The sequence below is a fragment of the Seriola aureovittata genome, chromosome 21 (assembly GCF_021018895.1).
Source record: "Seriola aureovittata isolate HTS-2021-v1 ecotype China chromosome 21, ASM2101889v1, whole genome shotgun sequence".
Lineage (NCBI taxonomy): Eukaryota > Metazoa > Chordata > Actinopteri > Carangiformes > Carangidae > Seriola > Seriola aureovittata.
This window is the reverse complement of record NC_079384.1, coordinates 12,069,153-12,095,099: the sequence shown is the minus strand read 5'-3', so window position 1 is coordinate 12,095,099 and position 25,947 is coordinate 12,069,153. Positions and strand designations below refer to the sequence as shown.

Below are 25,947 nucleotides of genomic sequence, written 5' to 3'. Positions count from 1 at the left end.
GAACAGATAACAGTGGTTTGGCAAAACTGCTAATGCACTATTCCAATTACTCAGCAGAAAATGTACCGAAAATGTACCAAAACTGCCACAAAACGTTCACGTTGCAGAGAGATGCACTGGGTAAGAGCTGTGTCAGTGTCTATGAGGTTAATCAATTAAACAACAAATGCTGTCAGACAATCAAATGTCTGCAGCTACTTAACACCCCGGAGTTAAACAGTACTACATGTATGACAGTATGAGCTTAAAGGGATACTGCATCTAAAATCTTTTCAGTGTCAAATACCCCTGTTGACTTGAAATATGAAAGTTTATGACTTGCTCCTTTGTGGAAGACGGCAGTTACAATGGATTCCAGTGGTGACCCAAAAAGAAAAGAACAACACACTTTTTTCACTGCCCCATTAAAGGTGTTTATATTTAAGCTTGTAACCATCTGGGACCATCTGAATGATGAGAAATGATCGGGGAATCTGACCCATATAGTGTGCCGCAGACAACAAATGCCGGGAAGTCAAACAAATTGTCTTGAATGCTGTCTTTGGCAACGACTGTGACCCTTTCTGAGGTCAGGTTTAAAAATGAAAAACAAGACTGACGCCTTGTCCCAGTTCCATACTACACACTGATTCCAAGCAGGTTTTCAGTACGTATTGTGTTCTGTGGCTAAATGGAGCCGAAACACACAATCGAAAAAATAAGTTAACCATGGGTGGGTGGCAGCTCCGATAAAATACACGCTTATTACACACAGAAATGTATTAAATCCTAGGAAAGATATTCTGATTTGCAGTACACCTTCCCATGGGGAAGTGTGTCCAAACCTTTGGTGAAGTTTAAGTTGCCGTCTGACTAACATCTGATAGTATACAAAGTATGTTGATTTTGTTGTAGGCTAACTGCTAACAGAGTATGCTTTAGTGTTGAGTAGGTAGTATTGATTTGGGACACAGCTCAAATCAACAGCCATCGCTCTGTAGTTAGGTGCAGTGGTGCGCTGAGCTAATGGCTAACACTAGCATGGCAACATGCTGATTAGCAGGTATGTTTACCGTGTGAATCATTTTCATTTAGTGTTAGTATGCTTAAAGTTGCTCTTAACACAAAGTACAGCTGAGGATGATGGGAATGTCAGTTTTGCAGCTCTTCGATGAACAAATGAACAAAAGTATTGAACTGAAATTTTGACTTGATGATGCAGCTAGAGGAAAAGTCAGACACACCTTTAAGATCTGTAGCAAATTTCCATCAGTTAATTGTTGAGATATCTCACCCTGAACAACAAATGTCTCCCTCACAGAGGCGCTAAACTTTATCCTTTAGCTGCTAAAGGATAAGTTAAAGGATCACCAAAGTCAGAGGGACTCAACATCTGGGGACCGTGGACGTCTGTACAAAATTTCATTGCAATCCATCCAATGATGGTTGGGTTTGTTGAGTACCAAAATGGTGGAAACCACTGATCAATTGACTGCTAGCATGGTTTAAAAATATCAAGAGGTCATGTCTGACAAATTTAGAATTCTGTCTTCGGCAAAGGTTGATCCATGAAAGAAAAATGTCTTGAAACGTGATGTTACTGCTTTACAGAACTTGATTGGCCAACAGGGTGTGCTACCATAAACAATTCTGGCCTTCAATTGGTCAATCACTGTAGAATAATTATTTTCCCATGTTTTTCTTTGTCATTAATTTATTACATTATATACATTATAACATTACTATATGAATATGCTTCATACAGGATGGAACTTCATGTTTATCTTATATGAAAACAAAGGTTTCAGAAACACTCCTGAAGTGGGTTTTGCAGCGTGAATGAAGAGTCTTTTGCCAGACAGAAGCTGACGAATAGATACTAACAAAGTTTATATAATGATGCAAAACTAAGTGCCAAATCAAGTCTGCTTCATGATTAAGAGGTAATGTTTCTAGAGTCTGCTGCACATGTAATTGGGTTACATTATGCATGCAAAACAATACCAAAACTGTTCAGTGCCATGGCACTGAGGGAACATAAGATTATGTAACATCCTAATAACGCCTGAGAAACACCATTTTAGAAACAAGTAAAAAAAAAAAAAGATAAGCAGCAAAGAACAAGTGTTTAAAGCATCTAACGAGTCAAAACGAAACAATAAGCAATTATACCATCTCTTACATGCTAACAAATTTGCTTTGCAGCGTCTGTGGCATCAAGAAAAAGCTCATGCCAAAAATAAGAAGACACAATCCCACTTTCTGTAGATCCCCAAAATCGAAATGATGTGACACTTGTGCAGGCACTTCTGTATATGCTGAAGATAATCTTAAAATAGTCTCATAGCAGGCTCTGGAAAAAAAAAAAAAAAACCCTTCAAACAACTTTGCTGTTTCTCTCTTCGATGCTATGTGATCAGAGGTATATGGAAGTCTGCGCTGTCAAAGAGGAGAGGCCTTTTGACTGGAGAGGGATCCTTGTCAGCCTTGTGTAGGAGTTTAAAGAGTCCTGTTCCGATATTCATTGGAATCCCCATGATGATGCACTCAGACACCCCTGAAACAGGAACACAGGAAATGTTAAGACCCCAGTTAAGACATAAAGAGCAAAGTTCATTTTCAATACAGAGATGAAGTATCAGTTTACCGCAGACAGAGTCCTTTTGTCCGAAGTAGGCGGCATCAAAAAGATGATCAGCTGTTTTCTCGAAGGAGGCCAGCATGAGGACACTCTCCTTCATTTTGGCTAAACCGAACCTGGTGATTCCCAGTATCTCCCCCTTTATGGACAGAAGACAGTGTGCACTCATGTGAAACACTTCTTTAAATAGACAAAAGACACACACCACCAAGGACCGATCATGGTTTCATACCTTATAGGACATGAGATCTGCGAGAAGCATGACATGACGCCGGTCAATGCTCATTCCGTGGTTGACCATGGTGTACTGAATCTCATTGATGATGGTCGATCTAGCAGCCTCGATACCCAAGGTCCTTTCAACCTAGAAAAATACACAGAAAAGCTTGTTTGAAGAAAGCTGAGGTTATTCTATATTCTACTGTAATAATCAAGGCTGATTTGTAACTATTCAAAGTAGAGATGTGGTTAAATAAATAAAAAAATTCCCAATGCATACTGAGCCCCTGGCTTCCACCCGTGAAAATCAAGATTAATGTTTAACACTCAGGAGTGGATGTATTTGAAAATGCAGGCCTTACTTTGCAACAATGAAGATAAAATTGACTGTCAACCTCCACGGACATGGGTAAATACTTCTTTGTCCGTGTAGCCACTGATGTAAATCGCGTGTCATAAAAAATCTCTCTTCTTTTGTCAGAACCCGGGAATAAAATTGTGAGCAGATTTCAGAGTGCCTTGACATCAGTGAAGCAGTCCAAAATGAAAAAAAAAAAAAAAAAAGCATTTACCTGACTTTGGTTTAACGGCTGCATTTCTGACCTGCTATGAATTAATTACTTTTATATTTGTTCGAAAGAAAACAGTCAACCATTCTGTGAAACACAAAACAAGTCAAGCAGAGATCAGAGAGACCGACTCTTTTCTTACGAGATGATGATAGTTCGACATAATTTCGGTGTTGAAAATCGAAAGAGGCTGCACAAGTAGAGGTTGGATGGTCTTTCTATTATTCAGGGTTCCAACAAAGTTAAATGTAAGACTTTTTAAGACCTTTTTAATATGACATAAAATGCACTTCCAGGCCTGTTTCACCGTCATACTGGCAAAAGTACGAAAGTTTTAAAGATGGTCTAAAAAGTATTTGGTAACATATCAGTTTTCTGCAGTACTTCCCTGCAGTATATAATTGCTAATGAAATAATTAATTAAATTAACGCAACCTTGAGCTGGACAAGCAGCAGCAGATGGAAGAATGGATGAACAAATAGTTCAAAGTTCAAACTCTCACTGGTTCCGTGAAACAAACAACTGGAAGTCATGCCCATAATTCGCGACATGGCAAGGTATCATGTGGACACAATTTAATATCATTAACTACAGCCAAAAAATGACACTAAAGTTGAATCAGCACCTCTCTAAAATAGTTTGACCAAACCTTCTAACATTCATGAAGTTAACTACAGGGCTAATCTGCTAACAGCAATAGTTTTAGGTTCTAGGTGTACCAAATAAATTGGAACTTGCACCTAGACACAAGCATGATACACATGCACATATTCCTTTATTCTCTATCAATTCAGCTAATTATTAAAAATAGAAAAATATAGAGTCGGCCACTGATTGAACTGAAATCACTGTTGCCTACATTTCAGTCATGGGTTTCGGTGTCAGGGCGATCCATGCAGAGCAGGTTCACAATCTGACAGAGATGCCAGTTCGGTCTCTAAATGTGACAGATGTAGGGCAGATGTGGGGCCCAAACAATTCAGGGCTCGAATCCAAGCTACAGCGCCACAGGCTTTAAGTCTCGCTCGACTGATACCTCATATGTGTTGTTTGAAGTGGTCCTGCTTCCGTTCACTCCGTGTGTAGCCATGACCGCTCGCAGGTTGTCCCCCTCCACCAGGAGTTTGTATTTGTTCTTGCCGCTCTGTTCATCAATGTGAATGACAGCTCGGGCAACCTCTGGTATTCCTTGAACCACCACCTTCCGAGTGAGAAACGCAATGTGAACAGTTGAAAAAAAAGAAGATGGATCAGAGTAGAGATAGAACACTAAACCATGATGAGACCACACAGGAGAGAACTGTAAGATTTTGTTTACTTACAATCTCAGTCTAACTTTTGAAATATGAATAAGGTGTAAAATAAATAATGTAAGAGAAGAGAAAAATAGAAAGAAAATATATAAGCCAATATCAGTATATCATGCACCAGATTCTCACCTTAGGAAGCTCTTCTTTTAATGACTGCAACACATAGTACATGGAGCTTTTGTTGTTCTCTCGTGGAGACACACACACCACTGCCTCGCCGTGCACAGCGATGTCTCCTGGTTTCACTCGCAGCTTAGACATGCAGATAGAGTAACGCACAGTTTCTGCATTTACCTGAGAGACGAAAAAAAAAAAATATATATATATATATATATCAGAGGCCAGGCTTCCATTGTTATTCTTACCACACAACACAAGACCTATAACGTAGCACTTCATTACCTACAGACACTAAATGTGAAAGCACTTCCAAGATTTTCTCAAGTCAGTTGCTTTAAAGGAATAGTTCTGACAACAGTCTGTGCAAACGTAAAAAGATCTGCCTAACAGCACCTCTAAAGATCACAAAAATGATGCATTGTGCTTACACATTTTTGTAAGGATTAAACAAACAAGAGATAATGTTTTTGTTAGTGGAACTTTAATGAATTTTTTTCCACCTTCGGACAGAGACAGGCGAGCCAACATTTCCAGTCTCTGTGTCAAGCCAAGCTGACCAGCTGCTGGCAATAGCTTCGTATTTACTGTACTAAAGCTGAAGAGTGTATTTACTCTCTGTCGACCTGTTCCTTTAAAGACATCACCATTAAGTGACCTGACAGAGCAAGTAGAATGAGACCACAAGCGGGAAACAACAAACGGGTCTTTTGGTGAGGTTTGACTTTTTTTGATAAGACTATTAAAATCTGTGACCTGCTGTAATGTTGTTTTACAGCAACAGCTTTTAATTACAAACGGAAATAAAGTGATATTTCCAGTTTCAAAAATCACATAGTGTTGCTTTAAAGGATTGTTGTAACTTTTTAATTTCATAACTAAACTAATTTTCATAGTTTTGGCCATCGTTCCTATTTTTAATAACATCGTATTCACCAAGTTATTTGTGGAAAAGTCCGGGAGAATCTTGTATCCCAGCAATTACTTTGCGGAATGCAATGTTATCACTGATACAAAAGGAAGACCAAAACCACAAAAATAAGACCCAAGTTGTAACAAACCACAATTAATCTTTAATGAATCTAGGTGAGGAGGAGGACACACTTGAAATATTCACACACTGTGTCAGTAGCAAAGAAAAAGAAAGTTGTGGTACCTCCAGTCGCAACAGTCTTATTCTCTCCAGTGACAGTTTCACCAGGATGAAACAGTCATCCGGTAGGAAAACCTCTTCAATGTATTCAGAAATCTGTAGAGGACAGCAAGTTTTTTTTAATCACAGCTCCACACCTCAATTTGTTCACATCTTAAACACAGTTACTTTCGAAACTACTGGTATCCTTTAGTCCATTACTTCTATCTTAGAGCACAGATTTATTGATAAAGGTAAAAATGTAGCAGGTTGGATTACCTCTCCAAGAAGAGTTTTCTCTATCCTCCCCTTCACCAGCCTGGCAAAGTCAGCGTCGTCTTCCACATCCAAATGGGCCGTAATTATCGGGGTGCTGAGCGGTGAGTAAAAGGCTTTCAATGGCTTATTCAAAGCAAATTGGGGATGTGTTCATTACTGTGACACATTTGTGTGGCCCAGCAGAGCTCATTCTGCTAAATGCACTAATTCGGTGTCTAAACCATGGACCAACATTATACTTCAATTAAAGTGCCTTAGGCCTGCGGAGCTGCAAAACTCCTTTTAAAGAAGAAAAAAAAACCAAAACAAAACAAAAAAAATGCAGTGATGTCTGGAAGCAAATACTAAACAGAAAAAGTGCTTCCATCCAATCGAGGAGGGAGCGGTTATGAATGAGTTCTTGTCCCATCTGGCAGTGATAATTTCCAATGAATTTCAAGATGAAATGATGAGACAAAGCCGGTACTCGCCTTTGAAGGATGAAACGGCTTATTATTTTTTTCCTCTGCAGAAAACACAGAGGGAACTAAGCAACATCTCTATGATTACATATCATACCTGATGTTCTTGGAGGCATTGATGATCTCTTTGATGCGAGGCACCCCCAGAGTGATGTTCATTGATGCTACGCCAGCAAAGTGGAAGGTTTTCAGGGTCATCTGCGTACCAGGCTCTCCAATGCTCTGCGCACACAGGGCCCCTACAGCTGACCCCGGCTCCATCTGAGCTCTACATGAGTAAACACATGATAAGAAAGTCTCCGAGGTGAGTCAACTGTCATTAAACTGACTCAGCTTTCATTAAAAGTGAAACTTGGCAGTTATCACACAAAAATGGACATCATGTACGACTCTCAGTGTAGATGAGTGTTCATGTGGGGAAAAAACATGTCAATCACAACATAAAAATCTGCTACTTCTACAAGCAATTCTGGGCTCATTAATTTTTTTTGGTCTAAAAAAAAAAACAAATTCTGATTTAAAAAAATAAATCATGAAAGAAAACGGGGGAAAGTCTGACAGTCAGCACCAACACACATGAATAGATTGATTATAGCCATGCTGGTGGCATGGATCATAGAATGCCAGTGTCAGTTGGTCAAGACTGAAATATCTCAACAAATATTGGATTGATTGTCATGAAATTTGGTATCCAGAAGTGGTTTCAAAATTTTGGACCGCACTGTGTATATACATGGTTCCCAGAGGAGGAATCCTACAGAATTTGGTGAAGTGAAGTGGTCGGGAAAAATTAGTCCTTTGATACCACAACCTTACTCTTAGTCTTGTTTTTACTTACTTTGGAGGGCATTATGAGCCACTCACTTAAATTTTTTCTAAATTTTTCTCTTAATTAAATATTACCAGAGGCACATTTTGAGCTGTCTATGTCGCACAAATGGGTATCGCATAAAAACAATGAGGCTGAGAAAAGCACTAGGACATGAGCCTTGTACCTCATGTATTTGTCTCTGCAGGTTTCAAGGAACTTCTCTAGCTGGGTGGGGGTAATGCGGTCCAGCTGATAGAGAACTTTTGGCTACAATACAAAGTAGAAAGACAAGCCGTTAGTTTCAGGTATAGCTGAGCTTAGGCATTGCTGAATGCAGCGCATTAATCTGCAGTGTTTACCTCGCTTGTTCCGTTGTCGTTGATGCCGTACTTATCTCTGGTCTTCTTGATCCTTTCTGAGATGCTCTTAATAAACTTCTTTATCTCCTACAGTTGAGGGGAGAAAATCATTTTCAGATGACTAGTCCGAGGATTCATTAGGATGTTTAAGAACAAACAATTAATACCAAACTGTATGCTGTTTGACACATGATACATTATCATGCAGTTGTTAGATACCACAGAAAACAGGTAAGACGTGGGCAATGCAACCTCCCATAAAACCCACTGGGTGATATCAGAGAGCAGTAAGATGTCAGAGTGTGAATCTAAGCACATTGGCGAAGGCTCTTTTATTGTACAAGGGCAACAATGAGATTATTAAATAAGTTATTAATCTGTTCCAAATCCTGCTAGCACACCATTCACAATTCAGTTAAAGCACAATCCAACATGCCATGTCACGATACCTCCAGGTACTTCTCTGAGCCTGTGTCAGTTAACTCCTTCACAAGAGGGGGGGAAAGGTTCACATGTATTACTGCCAGCGCACCAATTAACTGCCTGTAACTGGCTTTGAGTTCATATAATGACAGTATTTATCTGTACTCTTTAAACAAAAACGAATTACATTTTCACATCACTTGCCATGTTATTCCTCTTCCTGTTTATAGCACACTGTTGTAAGCCGATAAAGACACACTGAGTCAAAGGATACTTTTTAAATCATGTTTTCTTATGGACTTGGTATGAGGTAATGTTGTAACACCACCATGATTTTCTCTCTGTACAATTAACCTGACTTTTAATAAGCTATCAGCCCACACGGAAAAGAAAGAAAGAAAGAAAGAAAGCTGTTCTAGAAAAAAAAAAAGTTGATAATTGTAGCGCTGTGAAGACATACCTAACTAAATCTTTCTAAAAGTTTTCATAGTTTCCTGCCCTTGTGTAATTTTATTCTGAAAATACAAATGGACATACAGGTGTTTTGCCACAACAGAGATTTTTCAGGTCAATTTCTTTCTGGTGTATCCAACTCCTGTACTCGCTGAAATCTCTGTTGTGTTTCTTGCTACAGTGCAGGCAACTTCTGCACTGCCCGAAACAACAGACTGTAGTTTTATCACTTGATATTATCAAGAACCCTAAGAGAGAAACGTCCATCATCTTCGAATATATTAAATTATACACTTTTCTGTTTGAATACTAGAAAATATAATCATTCTCCTTGTTACTTATTTTCGCACCTGCATTTCTTCAATGGGAACTAAAGGAACAAAAGTCAGAAGTGCGTCTCTTACGAAAACAAATAAATTACAGAAGAAATAAAACTTTCACAGACAGCACCGTGCTGTGATGAGGTTACCTCCAAGTAGCTGTCTCTGCAGCACAAGAAGTCAGCTCTCTTCATGATAGCATCTGCAGTGAGGACCAGCTCGTTTTGACTGAGTGCAGGCTCATCTTGACATGTGTAGACTGCCTGGAGGGGGACGGAGAGGAGAAAAAGGGCAATAATAGGGAGCCAACACAACTGAGGCATTCATTCACAGGTCAGCAGTTCCTGATAACTCGCTCACTCGACACCTTGATAGATCAGGAGCGCCTGATAAATCCTCCTTATTGCATCTGAAATTACTTTAATGTGAACGCAAAGAGAAAATGAACTGCTGACTGGAACAGAAAGGTCCATCATACTCAGTCTGATCTCCATTAATGATATGCTGCTTTTGTTAACATATAAATCACTATATTTAGTTGAACTATTACATTTACTCAGATCAGTCATGATCTTTTGGTAGATGGATGGTAATTGCCTTAGTGTCGACTGATACACGCATACTAATAATGCAATTAATGGTAATAATACTAATAATAATGATAATAACTGCTGGTGTTTTACTATGATCAATCTCCTTTATTATTCTTCAATGCTATCTGTAAAGCACCTTCATTTGCCTTGCCGATAGCAACAGAGGGTTTTCCTGGAGATTTCAGGGATCAATCTTCTGCCAGCAATTGCCACACTCACTGTTTTATACGACTGACAGACTGCTAATCACACAGTAATAACAAGAAGATACAGAAATGCCTGGGGTCCCACAGTCAATCTATTCTTGATTACAGTTATAAAAATTCCCATTCTTTTGGTTGTGACCGTATAAATTTGTGCTACAGTCACAAACTGATAAGAATGTATGAATAGAGAAAAATGCTTTCTGTCGATCAGAGGATGATAATTGATTGGAGGTTGTTTTACTACTGTGTTCACAAATATCAGTGACATAAACAAATCTTGACCAGCACCAGAAAACATTAAGAACTTGATGTATTTGTTGTCGACAGTATTTTAAAACGTGTCGGTTAATTTGGAAGTGATAGATGTTCTAATTCTGCAGGTCTTTGGTTTCAGAGATTGTGCCTTTAAGGCAACAACAAAGTAGCACATTAGAGTAGAGTAAACATGAGAAAAGACCTGAGGGTGAATACCCTTTTAACCAGAAAATCTATTCTAAACTACTAATTAAATTGCTCAGCCAACATGATCACTCTCGTGCAGTCAAAATAAATTTTAACCTCCTATAATTTCATTTAATTACCTGCGACATGATTTGACAACAAAACCTGAATTTGCTGTAATTTTAACCATTCTGTGTGTTTTCACACGAGGAGATTCTGTGGTAATGAGCTGCCTCTGTGGCTGCCAGTAGGCTTCTCGCAGTGGGAGAATATTCACACTGGTGTTCATTCTCTCAGAGCCCCAGCACATTTGAGTGTTTCAAATATTTAAAAGGCTTCCCTAAGGCTAAACTGAGCCAATGCTGTGAGACAGAGAAGCTTGTTTTTTTCCCAATGTATGGTCATGGTATCGGTCAGGGCTGATGCCACACGATGTTCTGCTGCCGGTTTTGTTTCATTGAAGTTGATATTGTTGAAACTGATTAAAGCCCAAACAATGTGTAAGAAGATACTTGAGGAGTAAAAAATTTCAGATAAAGATACAGTAACTCGTAATATACTCATTGCCAAGAGGTACTCCAGCAAGTGGTTTACTGTTCTTCTTACTTCTTATTCTTAATCCCTTCCAGCCTAAACACTCGTATGGCAGATTAATTTATTTAAGCTTTATTTATCAGGACAAAGTTGGCTGAGGCTACATAAATGAAGCAACAAGGCTTCTTCCTCTTACATGAAATCACTCCACGAAGTCAACTGATTACCTTCTGCCAAGCCAACTCTCCAGATTAGTTTGTTTGTTTTTTTACTGATAGCAAACAGACTAAACATTAGCATACCTAACACTAAGTAGTATGAAGTGCACATTCAATGTCTATGAAGGTTGAGACACAGACATAAAGACCAAACAAAACAGAAAGGAAAGGAATTACTGAAGTGAAATACGACAGCAGTAACATGAAGGGTTATGTAAAGTTTATGTGAGAGCCACATTAAGATAAATACATTTTTTTTGGCTTTCATGTTTGTTGGTGTATGTGTGGGTGTGTTTGCAGTGAGGTCAGGACATGTACGTGTGAGAGTGTTTAAGAGACCTGAAGAAAAAAATAATACCAGACAAAAAGAAAGAAATTGCCAAGCTGATTTAACTCACTCGGATGTTGTCCAGGACCCTCTTAAACTCCAGCGGCTCATCCTTTCCCTCCATTGCAGCGGGGTCCAGACCGTCGCCACCATAAATAAACTGAATGATGTCGCCGGTGGAGCTGCGTACTGTCAGGTCGTACTGCGAGCACAAATCCTCCAAGGACTTCACCAGTCGCCTCTGTCCAAACACAGGCAGGAAATAAATATCACAGTGACACATATACGACAGACACAAGAGAGAAAAAAAAAAAAAAACCCCCAATCAAGGTATATGTCTGAAAACACATCTGAGATGAAACCCTGGCTAACTCCTATAAAAATGTTCCAGTGTTAAGACTTATATTATATATTATATTTAATTTTCATACCGTTCCATGTAGTGCTAAAACGCTTGGTTGATAAATTGAAAGACAAATGAAGGTAATTTATAATGCAAAAGTTCTCAGTGTCTTTTTCTGTTTTTAAATTTAATGTCTCTGGGTTTTGGACTGTTGACTGGAGGTCTCCTCTGGCTCTCAGAATTTGTGATGTGGAATTTGGGTATTTTTCAGACAAAATGATTAATGGATTAATTAAAAAACAAAATCGACATAAATACTGAAAATAAAATAGTTACTTTAAAATAGCTGCATAAATGCACACCACAACTCTACTGGACTAACAATGAAGATCTTCAAGGCTAAAAGCAGATAGGCACACACACTTTGATTCAGCCCTGTGGTATCATAATGGCAACAGGCGTAGTGCTGGTGGGGGTGGGGTGGGGGTCTCAGGCATTACCTGCATGTATCCAGTCTCTGCTGTTTTCACAGCAGTGTCCACCAGGCCCTCCCGCCCAGCCATGGTGTGGAAGAAGAACTCTGTGGGTGTCAGGCCTGAATAGAAGCTGTCGGCCACAAAGCCTTTAGCAGCAGGCAGCTGTTGAAAAAGCACCATTCCATTAAGGAGGCTTCTGAGTATTCTAGAAACATGTGAAAGGCCTGTTCTTGTTATTGTTGAGGTCTCGGTTCAATGTTCTTATCCCATTCTGTTATTCTTCTACAAATGATCCTTGGGGAAGCAGAGATATGAATAAAGACAAAACAGTAATCGAATGCATTGATGTTTTTTGATTCAGCACTTCAGAGCTGATGAGAAAGTGTGAGACCTGGAAGTGACACATGGTTACAATCAAAATTCAAAATTCAAAAAAAAAAAAAAAAATTAATTAAAACAGGAGACGCTGGCCTCAAAGTATGTTTTTGCTATTAAAATAAAAATAAAATAACCATTGTACATCCCTGCAAACAAATCCAGAGTACAGCATGTAGGTTTCCCTTTGAGGAACATACAGCAAAATAATGAAAATAAATCAATTGGACCTTACCTTTGAATGCTTTTCAAAGTGAGGCAAGGAACGATTCTCAAAACCATCAGGTACTCGCGAGCCACTTATGGCCTGCTGGCCCACACAGGCAATCATCTGAGAGATATTAATAAAGGATCCTGTGTGTAAGCAGAGGAGACGATGGAAAAGGTGACACACAGTACACACACGAAAAAATAATAATAATGCTAACACAAGAAGTATAACACACAAAGATTCCCAATTAAGAATCAATTTTAGCAGAAGAGCAGTGATGATTTATTTGTTGTGTTAGATGCAAAATAGGTTGTTGTTGTTTTTTTTTTTTGTTTTTTTTTAAACAGAAGCAGAAACCAATTCACTTGGATTTTATCATCCCAACACACACACCTATTTATAAGTTGGGGGACAACTTGTTTCCTGGATAATTATGGCTCTCTCCCTACCAGGACCTGCTCCAAAAAGGTGTCAAGTAATAATTGAAAGTGAAGAGAACAGTTGGGCAAATGCATAAATGAGCTGCTGAATGCCTTTAACAATAACCAATTAAAGTGTAGAGTGGTCGTGACACAAATTAGTTTTAACTGATTTTTGTTTTTATTCTGTTCACAATCAATTAACACAGACTAATTCAGAAAGCACCCAGATAGATTCTTGGTGCTGAAAGGATTAGTTAATCAATATACTAAAAGGCAGTTAAGAATCAAATCGTTTTTCATTTATCTAGCAACAGAGCTTCACTATTTTCAGTTCCTCAAATGTGAAGATTTGGTGACTGTGTTTTTATATCCTTATAGATTAATATGAAATTATTTATTGAAATGAGTTTTCTTTTGTTATTCTAAACTACTACAATTTAGTCAATGTGTTATTCCATTTTGATGCTGCCACTGAAAAACATTTTGAGATATTTTTTTGTGTACTTTGCCCCAACACCCGACTAAACCATTACCACAACAATGACGGCATATTTCTTTATACTGCATCATTTGTTTTCTTTGAGTTAAGAAGATTTATTTGTACAGGCAGCTGATAATGACAGATAACTTCTGTTCTTACTATAAAAGGTTTTCGTGTCATCGCTAACTGTCTGAGGCAGAAGTGATTTGCCGTTTTCTTATTTTGGTGTCTACACATGTAGAACACTGATATCAGAGAACAGGGGTCAGATGATGAGTAACCCGAAGTTCTCTTTGATTTCTTGTGTTTGTTTCAGTGTCTCACTTTGAGGATTGCTGAGGTTATCAGAGAGCGGGGGTTAGAGGATAAGTAACCTCAAGTTTTGTTGGCAGAAAAAATTTAGAAAAAAATTTATTATAATTCTGACTTATCTTTTGCTTGCTCAGCCATACTGATACCGATCACACTCAAACTTTACATATCCAAAGATTTCTCTAGTTTTTTCCTCTACTTTTGAGAGAGAAATTTTGCCCTTTCTCAGTCTAGATATCTACAACTGGTAGCGCTTATAAGCCGAACAAAATTAGACTATCCTGATTTCTCTGACTCTCTACTCAGGCCTTTCTTCTTTATGTTCCTGTGTCAGACCTTTTTTCTCTGTTAATTCCCTCATTTGTCACTTTTTTTTTTTTTTTAACACAACACTAAAAAAGTGCTAAAAAAATGAAGACATGTCCTAGCATAGATCACAGTGAGGGCTGACACTGGCTGTTCTACAGGAAGAAAGTGTTATCCCTCATGCAGGACTCTCCATATCTTTATTTTCCCTCAGTAGTATTTAGGGAAAGAGTATTGTACTGTAGCCTGTAATGTTGTTGACAATCATTTTATCTCCTGCTGTGGTTCCTTCATTGCCTCTGCATTCAAACAAGATTTTATCTAAGAATATAAAGAATCAAAGTAAGATCTTAATTGTTAGTCAAGTTACCTTTCCAGCTAGCTTACCTTTGGAGCCACAAAGAGCCATGATGAGAGGGCTGTTGCTCTTGTCCAGCTCCCTGAGGCAGGCGCTGCCAGCTCGGTCTCTGATGACAGACAGCTCTCTCAAAATGAGAGCCTATTGACAAACACACATAAAATAAAATAACCTTGGTTGTTGATAAACATACATTAAGTAAAGGTCAAACCACAAGGATAAAGGCTTTTTTCGTAAACATGTTTGTAGCCTTTTGAAAGAGCTGTGCCCCTATTACTGCAAATGTTTGAATCCATAGCGACTGAGATGTGACCAACTGAGATATGATACCATTCATATCATACGAGCATTTGTGAAATATCTACAATAATCGCTTTAAATCTCAAGTTTGGAGGGATATAAAGGGAGGAAACGGACTGATGTAGAAAGAAAAAGTGCAAAACCCAAAAAGTAATTGAATCCTTAACGAGCAGTACTCGATTATGGTAATGCATCAACAAACTTGCAATCTGTGACCTCATGAATTTTGAGCAGATCAAATACAGCATTCAATAAAAAATCTGAAATATTTATGGAAATTCTTTGCATATATTGATTGGTGTAGAAACACAACTATTGAGGACATCTTGTTTTAGGCAGAGGAAGAAGATTTCAAGGAAATACATTAAAATGTAAATTACTTCCCGGAGCAGGGGATTATGGATCTTGCTCTGTTTTTTTTTTTTTTTTCCTCCAAACTTCAAGTTTATTGTTACAGCAGCTTTCTAGACATCTACTAGAACTGAGTTTTGTGTTTTCTTTCTACATTACATAAAGGATTTGTTTGAATACTAATTCAATTCAAATATTTTAACAGGTGCTAATGGCTTTATTTCTTCACAAATATGGTAGGAAAAGTTGTCAAAAGGTGAAATGTTTCAAATATATACAGTATCTTACAGCATTATTGCATAGGTGTGTTAGTGAGATGCTACCGCAGCAATGGTGGCTCGTTTACTTGTGCATACAGTTTGGTCAGATTAATAACAGTGTATATACTTCTGAGACGTAGCCAGTGCGTCCCGTCTGCTCAAGATGAGAGACTGACCCATACTGGATTTTTAAGCAATTGCTGATATCAATATTTAAGAGTTTAAAAACTAAAATAATGAAATATCAGCATATTTCCTTTTTATATGAACATATAACATAAACAAACATTTTTGATGAGACATTTGGTCATTAAAGAATTGAGTGCGACATTTTACAAATTGAAAAATCAACGTGTCAATGCTTTCAGGTGGACACACCATGTAATGCCGACTTCAGACTGACTTGGTGTCATTTCTAACATCAGCTTGTTCTTTTAGCACCTCAGCTCAGCTGTTGCTTAACTTCACTGCTTGTCAACTAATTTAACTAATCACCAATTAATTCATAAATTCACAAATTCATTTTCCACTCCAGGCTTCCTTCTTAATAACATCTGTTAGTCTCTTTTGAATTTTCAATGAAAGTGAGTCATCCACACCTCTGGTGACTCAGCACCAGTCTGGATTTTCAGTAAATGTTGTGGGGGTGGGAAGTGTCATGTGGTGCAGTGTGCATGCGGCTGATTGAATAAGAGGTTGCAATGAGGATCCAGATAACTTAAATTTAAATTCACCTGGATGGGTATATATTCCATGTGTGAATATGTGCTGTCACACCTACCTCCAGGGTCTCCTCCGCTGTGCAGCCCGGCTGCTGCTGCAACTTGCCCGTCTGCAAAGCTTCGATGTATTCGTCACACTTCTGGTAGCCATCATCCAGCAGGTCCTGTTTGGCCTTCAGCAGACCCTGGCCCGGTGTCACGTCACCAATTCCAATAGAAAAGCCTCGGTTGGCTGAGAGTTGGGGGTTCAAAAATATTAACTTAAGTTACATTCAATATCGCTATAGATCATCCAGCATCCAGTTTGTAGAAGTGAGAATAACTACTACTCTAGTTCCAAACTACAATAGAGAGTCACTGATTCTATAACAACTTTTTTAGGTTTATTTCTGCAGAGATTGACAGATATCTCACTTATGAGATACATGTTGTGAAAGCCCTGGAGACAACTTACAAAGATACACTGGAGCGAGTCTTGCCAGGCGGGACATGGCATTGGCAGCCTCCAGCTGTCCCCAGTCTCTCAGCAGGATGTAGAAGATGTTGTTCTTGGAGCCGGATCCCAAGGTGCCCTTGTCCATGCTGCCACACATAAGCTCACTGTTGTGGATCACCACGACTGAGAAGGTGACAAGGGAAATGTGACAGGTATTGACGCCATTAGGTCCCAGAAGAGAAACACGACCAAGGTGAACTAGAGTTACCACTTTGCGGTTGAATGCCTCCACCAACAAGTCAAGCTGCAGTTTAAATCCATGTCTGCCCAGAATTATATAATATAGTGGAGAGAAGCCTTAAAGGGATTTTAGGGATATACATAAATAAAATTGATGTGACTTGACTTTGTTGTTCTTGTTCTGCTGTACGTCTGCTGTATTAATGTGTAAGTTCACTGACAGAACCAATAAAACAGTCAAAATCATTGTCTGTTTTTACACGTTTGGCCGATAAAGCTGATTCCAATAGAACACAAAGTTGTTGCCATGACAGGGGACAATGCCTCAAATAAAGATGTTGCTGCAAAGAAGCAAGAAATTCTAAACCGTGAATGCGTCACACACACACACACCTTCGACCTGGCAGAATAGAAGAGCTGTTCAATCACCACAGTTTCAAGGTGGGCACCCACGGTTAGTGTCACAGGTATGACCAAAAATGTGTATTATGAGGGTTAGACCACCAAAATCTAATCAGTTCATCCTTAGTTAATGCCAAATTTGAAGAATGGCGTTCATGAAAATGGGACAGACGGGACAGAAAACATGAAAACACAATGCCTCAGGCCACAGCTGTCACAGTGTGGTGCATGCCAGTAGACATCTCAGGCACCTGCTGATGTTTGAGAGTAGTAATGAAAGCTGGAACACATTCAACTAATAATCATTGGAGGGAACACTGAGCTAGTTTTTGGGAGAAGGAAAAAGGATTTGAAGGAATTATAATGACAAAGCTAAGGAAAAAAATAGGCTGATCCTCTTAAGAAGAAGAACATTACATACAGTCCTCCTATTATCATTTAAATGAATTTTTGTTTTACATATGTGGAATGTATTTGTTAACTGTAACCCATTATTTGTAAAGTGATATTACTTTCATATTGATCAAATAACCCTGCTCTTGTGTCTGAGTGTGCACGAGTTTCTGCAGCTGTACACCGCTGCAAATAAAGAGATCACAATCACCTGAAAATAACATTAAACATCACAACAACATTTTAAATGTATATGTCCAGCGGACATTTTTACTAAAGAAACTCACATGAGTCATTATGACAGAGATCCTCTCCCTTGCCACAGTACTGTTTGCCCTTGGTCCGCAGGTTGGCCTTGACTGGACATTCCTTACTTGGCTTCAGAATGAGGCTGAAAATCTGTTTGCCTGTCCAGAGAGCCATGGGCTGATGGGGACACAGAAAAACATGAGTGGCAGGTCACAAACACAGAGTTATGCAACAGGCTCACCGCAGAGTGGAGTACCTTCATTATAGCCGGTCGGGGGAGAGAGACCCTGATTTTCTCATCTTTGCCCACCAGGATCGCGGCAACTATCTGACAGGCTTTTGATCTGTCAAAGAAGGTGTCCTTCAGCGTCAAGAGGTAGGCCCCTAGGAGGTAGAAATGTGCTACAAGATTAATGGAAATGAATATAGTCGATTTTCAAATATGGCTGAAGTGCTCCCCCATCAGGTACAAAATAATTTTAAAAAACCACATTCAAATATTTTACGTTGAATTATGTTATTAAAGCTTTTAGTGAATATTTTCTTATACCATTAGAGACCTCTCTTCCACATTTAACATCACATATGCTTTTCCAGGTATACGTATGTTCTGGAAATGAAAGTTTTCCCTTTCATCATGGATAAATGAGCAAAGGAGCACTGTGAATGGCTGCCACACATCATGGCGCTGACCTGTCAGAAAGTCCTGAATAGCAGCAATCAGAGGTTCGCCATTTCTCGGAGTAACAAGATTAGCTTTTGTCTGGAAGAAAAGATAACAATTTGTGTCAGGCTGCAGTCAATTTCCTATGAACAATGCAGTCCCAGAAGGCAGCTTTTCAATGCTGAACGTCAACACTGACAGGTGCCTGTACACTACATGTGTTGTGAAGATGCGTACCCCCATCAGGACCAGGGCTTCAGCTTTGGCTTCTTCAGTCTGAGGTAGATGAAGGTTCATTTCGTCACCGTCAAAGTCGGCATTGTAGGGGGTGCACACACACTCATTGAATCTAAACGTCCTGTGAGGTTTTACTCTGGCCTGTGTATTTGGGAAGAGGAAGAAAAACAAAAAAACAATCTCATTCATAAAGAAGCAACTAAACAGATCAGAGTGAAAAGAAAATGAAAACTAAATTCAACTTGGCAAGTTTCACTACATTCAGATCAGTTTATCAAAACTCTGGTACACTAACTTGTTTAGCTTAGCTTACTGGGACTGATGATAGCAGAAAATTATTATAATTACTACAATTATAACTATCTATTTTGTTCCAATCTGTTACAGATTGCTGTCAGACACCTGTGCCTCATCAGTGCACAGCACAATTATTTTTGTTCAGTAGATTAAGTTCTGATGGGAGCAAAAAAGTGCAAAGATTATTTTACTTCAATTTCTCTGTCAGAAACTTTTTCTTTAATATTTGTCCATCTTTCCTGTTCAATAGATAAAAGCTGTGACTTTTGTACTCAGCAGAGAGCATGAAAATTGCTTTTGTGGAGGATTGACAACAAGTATTAAGATGTGCACCAACTAAACTGCGGTTAATTGACATTGTAAACAACTTAGTTTAATAAAATTAAAGCTCATGCAGATATTCTTCCTGTGTTGGTAGGCACACTAAGTCTCTTTCTCCAAACCACTTTCATTGGAGTTGTAGGTCAAAAACTAAACTTACAATGTGGGCCATGATGCTGAGTTTGTGCAAAGAGGGTTGTCGATTGAAGAGGACGATGTCTCCGTCTATAAGGTGCCTTTCAACCACATCACCGAACCTCAGCTCCTGAGCGATCTTTTCGCGGTTTCCATATTTCAAAAACCTGGCACACAGAGGGAATTCATTTTTTATTTTTTTTTGTGGTGAACTAAATCAGCTAAATACTGGTTTTAATTTGCCACAGAAAGAGCCAGACTCACCTTTTCATCTGTGTGTGACGATTCTGAATGAAGTTGGCTCCAGGGTGAACTTCGGGACCGTTGCGAACAAGTTTTCTCATGAGCTCCAGATTGGCCTTGTTCACCTATAACATAGTATCAAATTTTGTTAACCTAAGATCTGGCATGGAGGTGGTTGTTTAGTGTATTTGTTGTAGACATGGAGCTGGGCTTACCCTCTCTGGGTACGTCAGGATTTTGGCCACATGTACTGGGACGGCCACCTCATCGATCCTCAGGTTTGGGTCGGGAGAAATGACAGTTCTGCCAGAGAAGTCCACTCTTTTCCCGGAGAGGTTTCCTCTGAATCGACCTGAGTTATCACAGTAAATACGTCAGTCAGTCCGCAATTCAGAACATGCGCCTTGTTTTTAAAATTCAGTTGTATGAGGACAAAATTTTCACTTGCCTAGTGCCAAATTTCCAATTTGCCAAACATGTGTCTTAGGCAGATAAATCAATTGATATCACAACTCACACAGGCTGCCAATATTTGAGACGATAATATTGAAATGCCAAGATAAAAATAACTCTCTCCTTGTTTCTCGTGCAGTGTGTGAGTGAGTAAGTTTGAAATTAGTATCTACAGAGTTAATTATGTAGAGTGTCCAAATTACAGAAAAATAAAGCAAAAAAAAAAACAAAAAAAAAAACATTTGAATACTGGTGAAATCACAGGTTTTAATATACACTATACCTTGCTTCCCCTTGAGTCTCTGCACAAAACCTCTGGTCCATTTCTTAGGTGCCATGTTGAGGGGGATTCCAGAAAGCTCGCTGTTGATGTAAAGGGCACACTGCAGCTGGAGGAAGTCCCAGTCCTCCATGATCATCTGAGTCTTAGCCCCCGTCATACGATGCTGGATGATAAAATAGTTTTGTTAATGTGGGCTGTCGTCATGAAAAGGAGATCTGACAACTGCATTTCAGATGTCTTAAGAGTTGTAAGGCTGATAATTAAGTGTCAGCTCAAGGCCTCAACAGTCATTCAATAACGACCGAGTGCAGCGTCTTGGTTGAATTTGAATCAGACCACTCTAGAAACAAAGTAGTTTGAGTGAGCAGGTTGTAAGTGGAGGAGAGAGATTTCCTCATTTATTGGACCCAGTGTTTGCTCTCTGGCTTCACTGTTAAGGAGTTGTATGCTGTGTGAAATGTGATTCATTCTAGAAATAATTTAATATTTTTCTTTTCTAAAGACTGATTATATCAGTATCTTATGGCCAGCTTGCCCACAGCACCTCATTATTTCTAAATCAGACCAGAGGCTTAAGTCTTATACGAATACTGTATAAGTAACCAATGTCAGAGACGGACACCAACCTTTTTGATAACGTCATTGAGGAAGATTATCTCCGTGAGCTTCATGGTGAGGTCGTCCTCGTTGGTGCCCGACTTCAGGTCGCTGACCACAGAGGGTCGTATGCAGAGAGGTGGCACCAGGAGGCGGGTGAGGATGAGGTCCGCAGGTTTCCCTGCCTCAGGATTCATCAGAAGCAGGTGAATGTCTTCCTGTGGAATCCTCTTGAACAGGTTCAGCACAACCAATGGGTTCAGGTTTTCCTATAAAAGAAGTGATGTTCAAGGCAAAATGAGGCTAAACACAGGGTCGTACAGCGCTTCTACTTAGGGCTTTTTTTTTTGATAATAATACTTATTTCCATACCTTACTTACCATAGTTTTCTTCGTATAGTTAAAAATGCCAAACTTCTCAATGACTGCTGTTAAAAAATTAGCAATTTTTTCTGAATTACATGAGAAAATAAGTCAGCGAACAATGACTAAATCAGAATCTGACCAATCATTCAAATCCAACTTTAAACACATATTTTGCCAGTAAGCAAAAAATAATTGCAGTTTGATACCCAGCCCCATTCCTGCTGAACTTCCTATTCTTGAAAGGCACTCTCAGTTGCCACATACCACAGCTTGGTATGACGCCAACTGCACAGTGTGAAACAGAGTAAAAAGCTCACCTGCGCTCTGCTCAGCAGAGGTTCCACCACTTTGTTGTGCTCGATGGCGATATCAAAGGACTGCAGGAACTCTGACACGAAAGGATCCACCACCTTCTTTGTTGTTTTATACTTCTCATGGATGATCTTAAGCAGCCCGCACTTTTTCACTGGTCCTGTAAAAGGTAAAAGAGACATCGGACTCATCTTTTCCATTTATCACATCAGGATGACTGGCTAAAAAAAAAAAAAAAGTTAGTGTCAGAGAGGTAATATAAGAACTACAAAAAAAAAAAAGTATTTTCTCACCATTGAAAGCGGAACAGCTCAGACAGATTGTCCTTTTGCGGCATTTATCAGAGATCTTCTTCTTCAACCCTCGTTTCTGGAGATAGGCCAGGTTAGGCCGTTTCAAGTGATCTGTGAACTGCAGTTTCTCCTCTTTTGTCAGCATTATGCTGGAACATGTCTTGCAAATCATCTGGACACGTGACAAAATAAAATTAGAATTAATAGATTAGAATGAGGGAACTGAATCAATGTCTCATACAAATGCTTAAATGATTAAAGTGGAGATTATGGCTGCACTGATATAAACATATGGAAAATAATAAGGTCAAGAATTTACTATATACATAATTAGGATAAAACTATATAAGATTTTTGACTTATTTACTTGTTTGGGAGATTGAAAAGAGTGAGCTTCAGGATACACACACAATTCTCATTCTGCCTCTTCTAATTTTGATACTCTAGTGACACCTAAAGGAAAAAATATATTGCTGCTTTCTGCACTCCAGTTAGAGGTACCTTGATCAAATCAATTTTTGCAAAATCAGTGGTTCTTCCTGCACAGTGCGTGACATTACCCTGAAGGTTGACCTCCATACCGATCATGCTAACCATCACAATGTGTGAGTTTCCAAGTGACTGATGTTAAATTATACACCATCTCATTGTTTATCCAGCTACCCTTTGAATGTATTGTGGACACTGCAGTATGTTCCATTTCAAAAACAACGCTAATAACACTTGCCTGTAAGATTCCTATGATGGCTTTGAAATAGCCAACATGAAAACATGGCAGCTCCAGATCCAGGTAGCCATAATGTCCCAAACAATCTGCCAGATTCTTTCCACATGTCAGACAAGGTCGGTCTTTCTCACTGGTACCCTGCAGAAAACGTGGCGGGGAATGGAGAAGCTCTAAGTGTGAGGGTGGTCAATGGCTGAATGACATTATTCAATATAATCGTAGTGTTTGACAGTTGTTCCTAAATAGGTGCAGACTGGACTATGTCAGTCATATGGTTATCCCTGTGGAGTTATACCTACACCACTTTGATGCAGTGGTGTGCAACAGGTGATCAATTACTTTTTTAACAAAATCTCAAGATTTTAGAGGGAGATACAAAACTCTTCATATAATGAACTTCAAGTTCCATAATATTGTGTTTGGTGGTCCAAATAACAGAAATAAAAGCAGAGATCTGCAAGCAACATCAACTAAATCTAGTTATGACAGAGAGTAGAGATTAGGTGTAGAAGTTCCACAGGAAATTTAGGCACAAGACAATAGACTATGTGAATATAATAAACAATAGGAAAAATAAGAAAGTTAGGTGTGTGGGATGTGGGGTGTTTGTGTCTGTGTCGTACCATACGGTGGTCCAACACTCCATAGGCCAGTGGAGTGTGTTTAGTGTCTTGACTGTACAGATTTTTACTGACCACCTGGATGTGAGCCTGCTGACGCATCTGCTCAGCAGATTTCATCCCAAAGCAGATGTGGCTTCTGTAAACCAACGCAAAGAGTAAAAGCAAAGAAAATCACAGGGCTAACCAGTTGAAATCACAACAGGATAAATTCTGCTTTCATGTCATATCAGCAGCACTGCTTGAGCAAACCAACTGCTTGCACTGTTTAAGTATAACTGTTTTGACACACCTTTCTACACGACTATAAGCCATAAGAAGTAATAAGAAGTAGAGTAAACTAAAAAAAAAGAATTCTACTAATCAGACTTTATTATATATACAGAATTTTTCATATTTCACACAGCGCACAAGTGAGCTAACGTGTCAGGTGTGAAGGTTAACCCCACTGAATTATTTGGCAGTTTGGTAGCTCTATCCTCCAGTATTCTTTAATATTAATGTATTAAACAACTTGTCAATATAAGTCACGTTGTAAAATGAGTGGCTAACCGACGAGCTAGCAGTGTCCCTCGGTCTGTTATACTCACATTTTCTTAGCCACGTCTGTCTCTCTGAACTGCTCCTTCACCATTTTGGCAGCTTCAACTATACAAATAACAACACAGATAAGTAAACTGTTATCTTATCCTAATTCCAGCAGGCTAAGCTTCATGTGTAACAAGCACGCTGTCACTTGGCTTCCCCATGTTGTGGAAATGCTAGCAGCCAGCGACATGCAGACGATGAAGTTAGTTTCCGATTCGTAGCTTCCGATTTGGCAGTTAAGGGGAAAGTTAAGGAGAACTTGACACTGTTTTTTTTTTTTTGTACCTCTTACTGTTGCGAAAGACTGTACCACTTTGGACATAGTCTTAACAGTCTGAAACCGACTTTCAGAATTGTGAAAATTAATGAAAATGAGTTGTCCTCTCTAGATGTGAATAAAGCAGTGACATCTCCCCTTTTTGCATTTTCAAAAATTTAATAAATGTTTCACAAGCCTGAAAGTGGGTTTCACTTAAACTAAAATGTCTAACATGCTTTCTCCATAGTAGCTATGTGCTCAGTACTGAGTTAAATTTCCCTTAACTTTCCCCTTAACTGCCAACTCGGAAGCTACGAATCGGAAGCTAACTTCAGTGCACTGACATGCAGTGTGTTGTTAGCATGTGAGCCACGGTAACGCTGCCTTCAGGGTTCGTCAGTTATCTACTAATCTTAGTCCTTAATCGTCAAGAAGTTGACAGGATGTGTCTTTTGGAGAGCATAGAGGAAAACTGTATGATGTCTCCATACGAAAGTAAGACTTCATCTTTAACTAATGAAGTATTTGAAACATTAACAATTGCATGTGCGCATCCCTCGTCTTCTGTGACAAAACGTACTTATGCTAGCGTGATATTAAAGCGCCAAATAATTATTTTTTCATCGTGTCGTCTACTCGCTGTTACTTCTTTTTACAGACATCACAGAGTATGCTGAATCTGCTGACAAACCCACGATAACCCGTATTAAGGACCGACTATGTAGAATTTTCGAGCCACCATAAAGTACCTGAAAGCAGCATAAGTCTATGCACAACAACAGCAAAGAGAAGTGACGGGAGCACGAAGACAATCGGTATCAAGTGAGTGCTGACACCTAACGGCTAAAATTTGTAATATTTCCCAAGGAGTTTGACCAGTGAATAGCCTTTATGCTCAAAGAAAATTGACTTAACACATCCCAACCAAAATATTTTCATGGGAAGTTATTTACGTATTTAGCACTCAAGTGTGAATGTATTGTCAACGTCAATGTTTTATGAGTAGGTCGCTAGAGTTCAATGGTGGAAGAGGTCTTTTACAGTAAAAGTATCAATACTACAATGTAAAAATACTCCATTACAAGTAAATGCCCAGCATTTAAGTAAAAGTAGCGACAGAATTATTATCAGAAAGTGCTTCTGCAGAAAGTCGGCCCCTGTGACTGAAATATTAGCCCATTATATACTACATTGTTACTTCATAATTGCTTCATAATTGTACTGTTGCAGCTGGTCAAATTTTTAAATACTTTGTATACAGTTTTAGTACATAAAGTCCAGTTTCTAACCAAGGGGTCAGGCCCCCTCCAAAGGGCCACAAGATAAATCTAATTAATGTCTTATTGTTGTTTTTTGTGAAATATTTGAGTTTTACCTCTTTGGGCCGCTAACAGTTTTTAAGAAGTTTAGAGGGAAAATGTCTTTTTGGTGAAACTGCTAACAACATATGCATATCTGAAGCCTTAAATAATGGGTCCAACTTATTTATTCTTTAACAATGTAATGTACTTGTAATCATCA

The 25,947-nt window shown here is 38.9% G+C and overlaps 1 protein-coding gene across 1 annotated transcript; it reads right to left on the bottom strand.

The window, feature by feature from the left end:
• Positions 1-31: 31 nt before the first annotated feature.
• Positions 32-24,346, bottom strand: polr3a (polymerase (RNA) III (DNA directed) polypeptide A). The gene is made up of 31 exons (XM_056366474.1): positions 24,170-24,346; positions 23,583-23,718; positions 22,960-23,097; positions 22,233-22,404; positions 21,945-22,099; positions 21,291-21,530; positions 20,665-20,827; positions 20,144-20,280; positions 19,950-20,053; positions 19,711-19,852; positions 18,933-19,073; positions 18,725-18,794; positions 18,288-18,415; positions 18,070-18,208; positions 16,766-16,930; positions 16,371-16,543; positions 14,708-14,819; positions 12,824-12,942; positions 12,238-12,375; positions 11,465-11,635; positions 9,224-9,337; positions 7,879-7,965; positions 7,704-7,786; positions 6,806-6,976; positions 6,248-6,341; positions 5,993-6,085; positions 4,849-5,013; positions 4,446-4,610; positions 2,853-2,984; positions 2,627-2,759; positions 32-2,536 (listed from the first exon to the last, which is right to left on the bottom strand). Exons 1-31 carry the CDS (start codon positions 24,211-24,213, stop codon positions 2,388-2,390), a joined length of 4,173 nt encoding a protein of 1,390 aa, XP_056222449.1. The 5' UTR covers positions 24,214-24,346; the 3' UTR covers positions 32-2,387.
• Positions 24,347-25,947: the final 1,601 nt, after the last annotated feature.

Bases quoted from the DNA above. Each gene is read 5' to 3' on its own strand.
- polr3a (XM_056366474.1), bottom strand. From the start codon at position 24,213: ATGGTGAAGGAGCAGTTCAGAGAGACAGACGTGGCTAAGAAAAT. The intron at 22,405-22,959 runs GCAAGTGTTATT...TCACGTGTCCAG, and splicing joins CCATCATAGGAATCTTACAG to ATGATTTGCAAGACATGTTC. The intron at 12,376-12,823 runs GTAAGGTCCAAT...CTTTTTCAACAG, and splicing joins ACTTTGAAAAGCATTCAAAG to CTGCCTGCTGCTAAAGGCTT.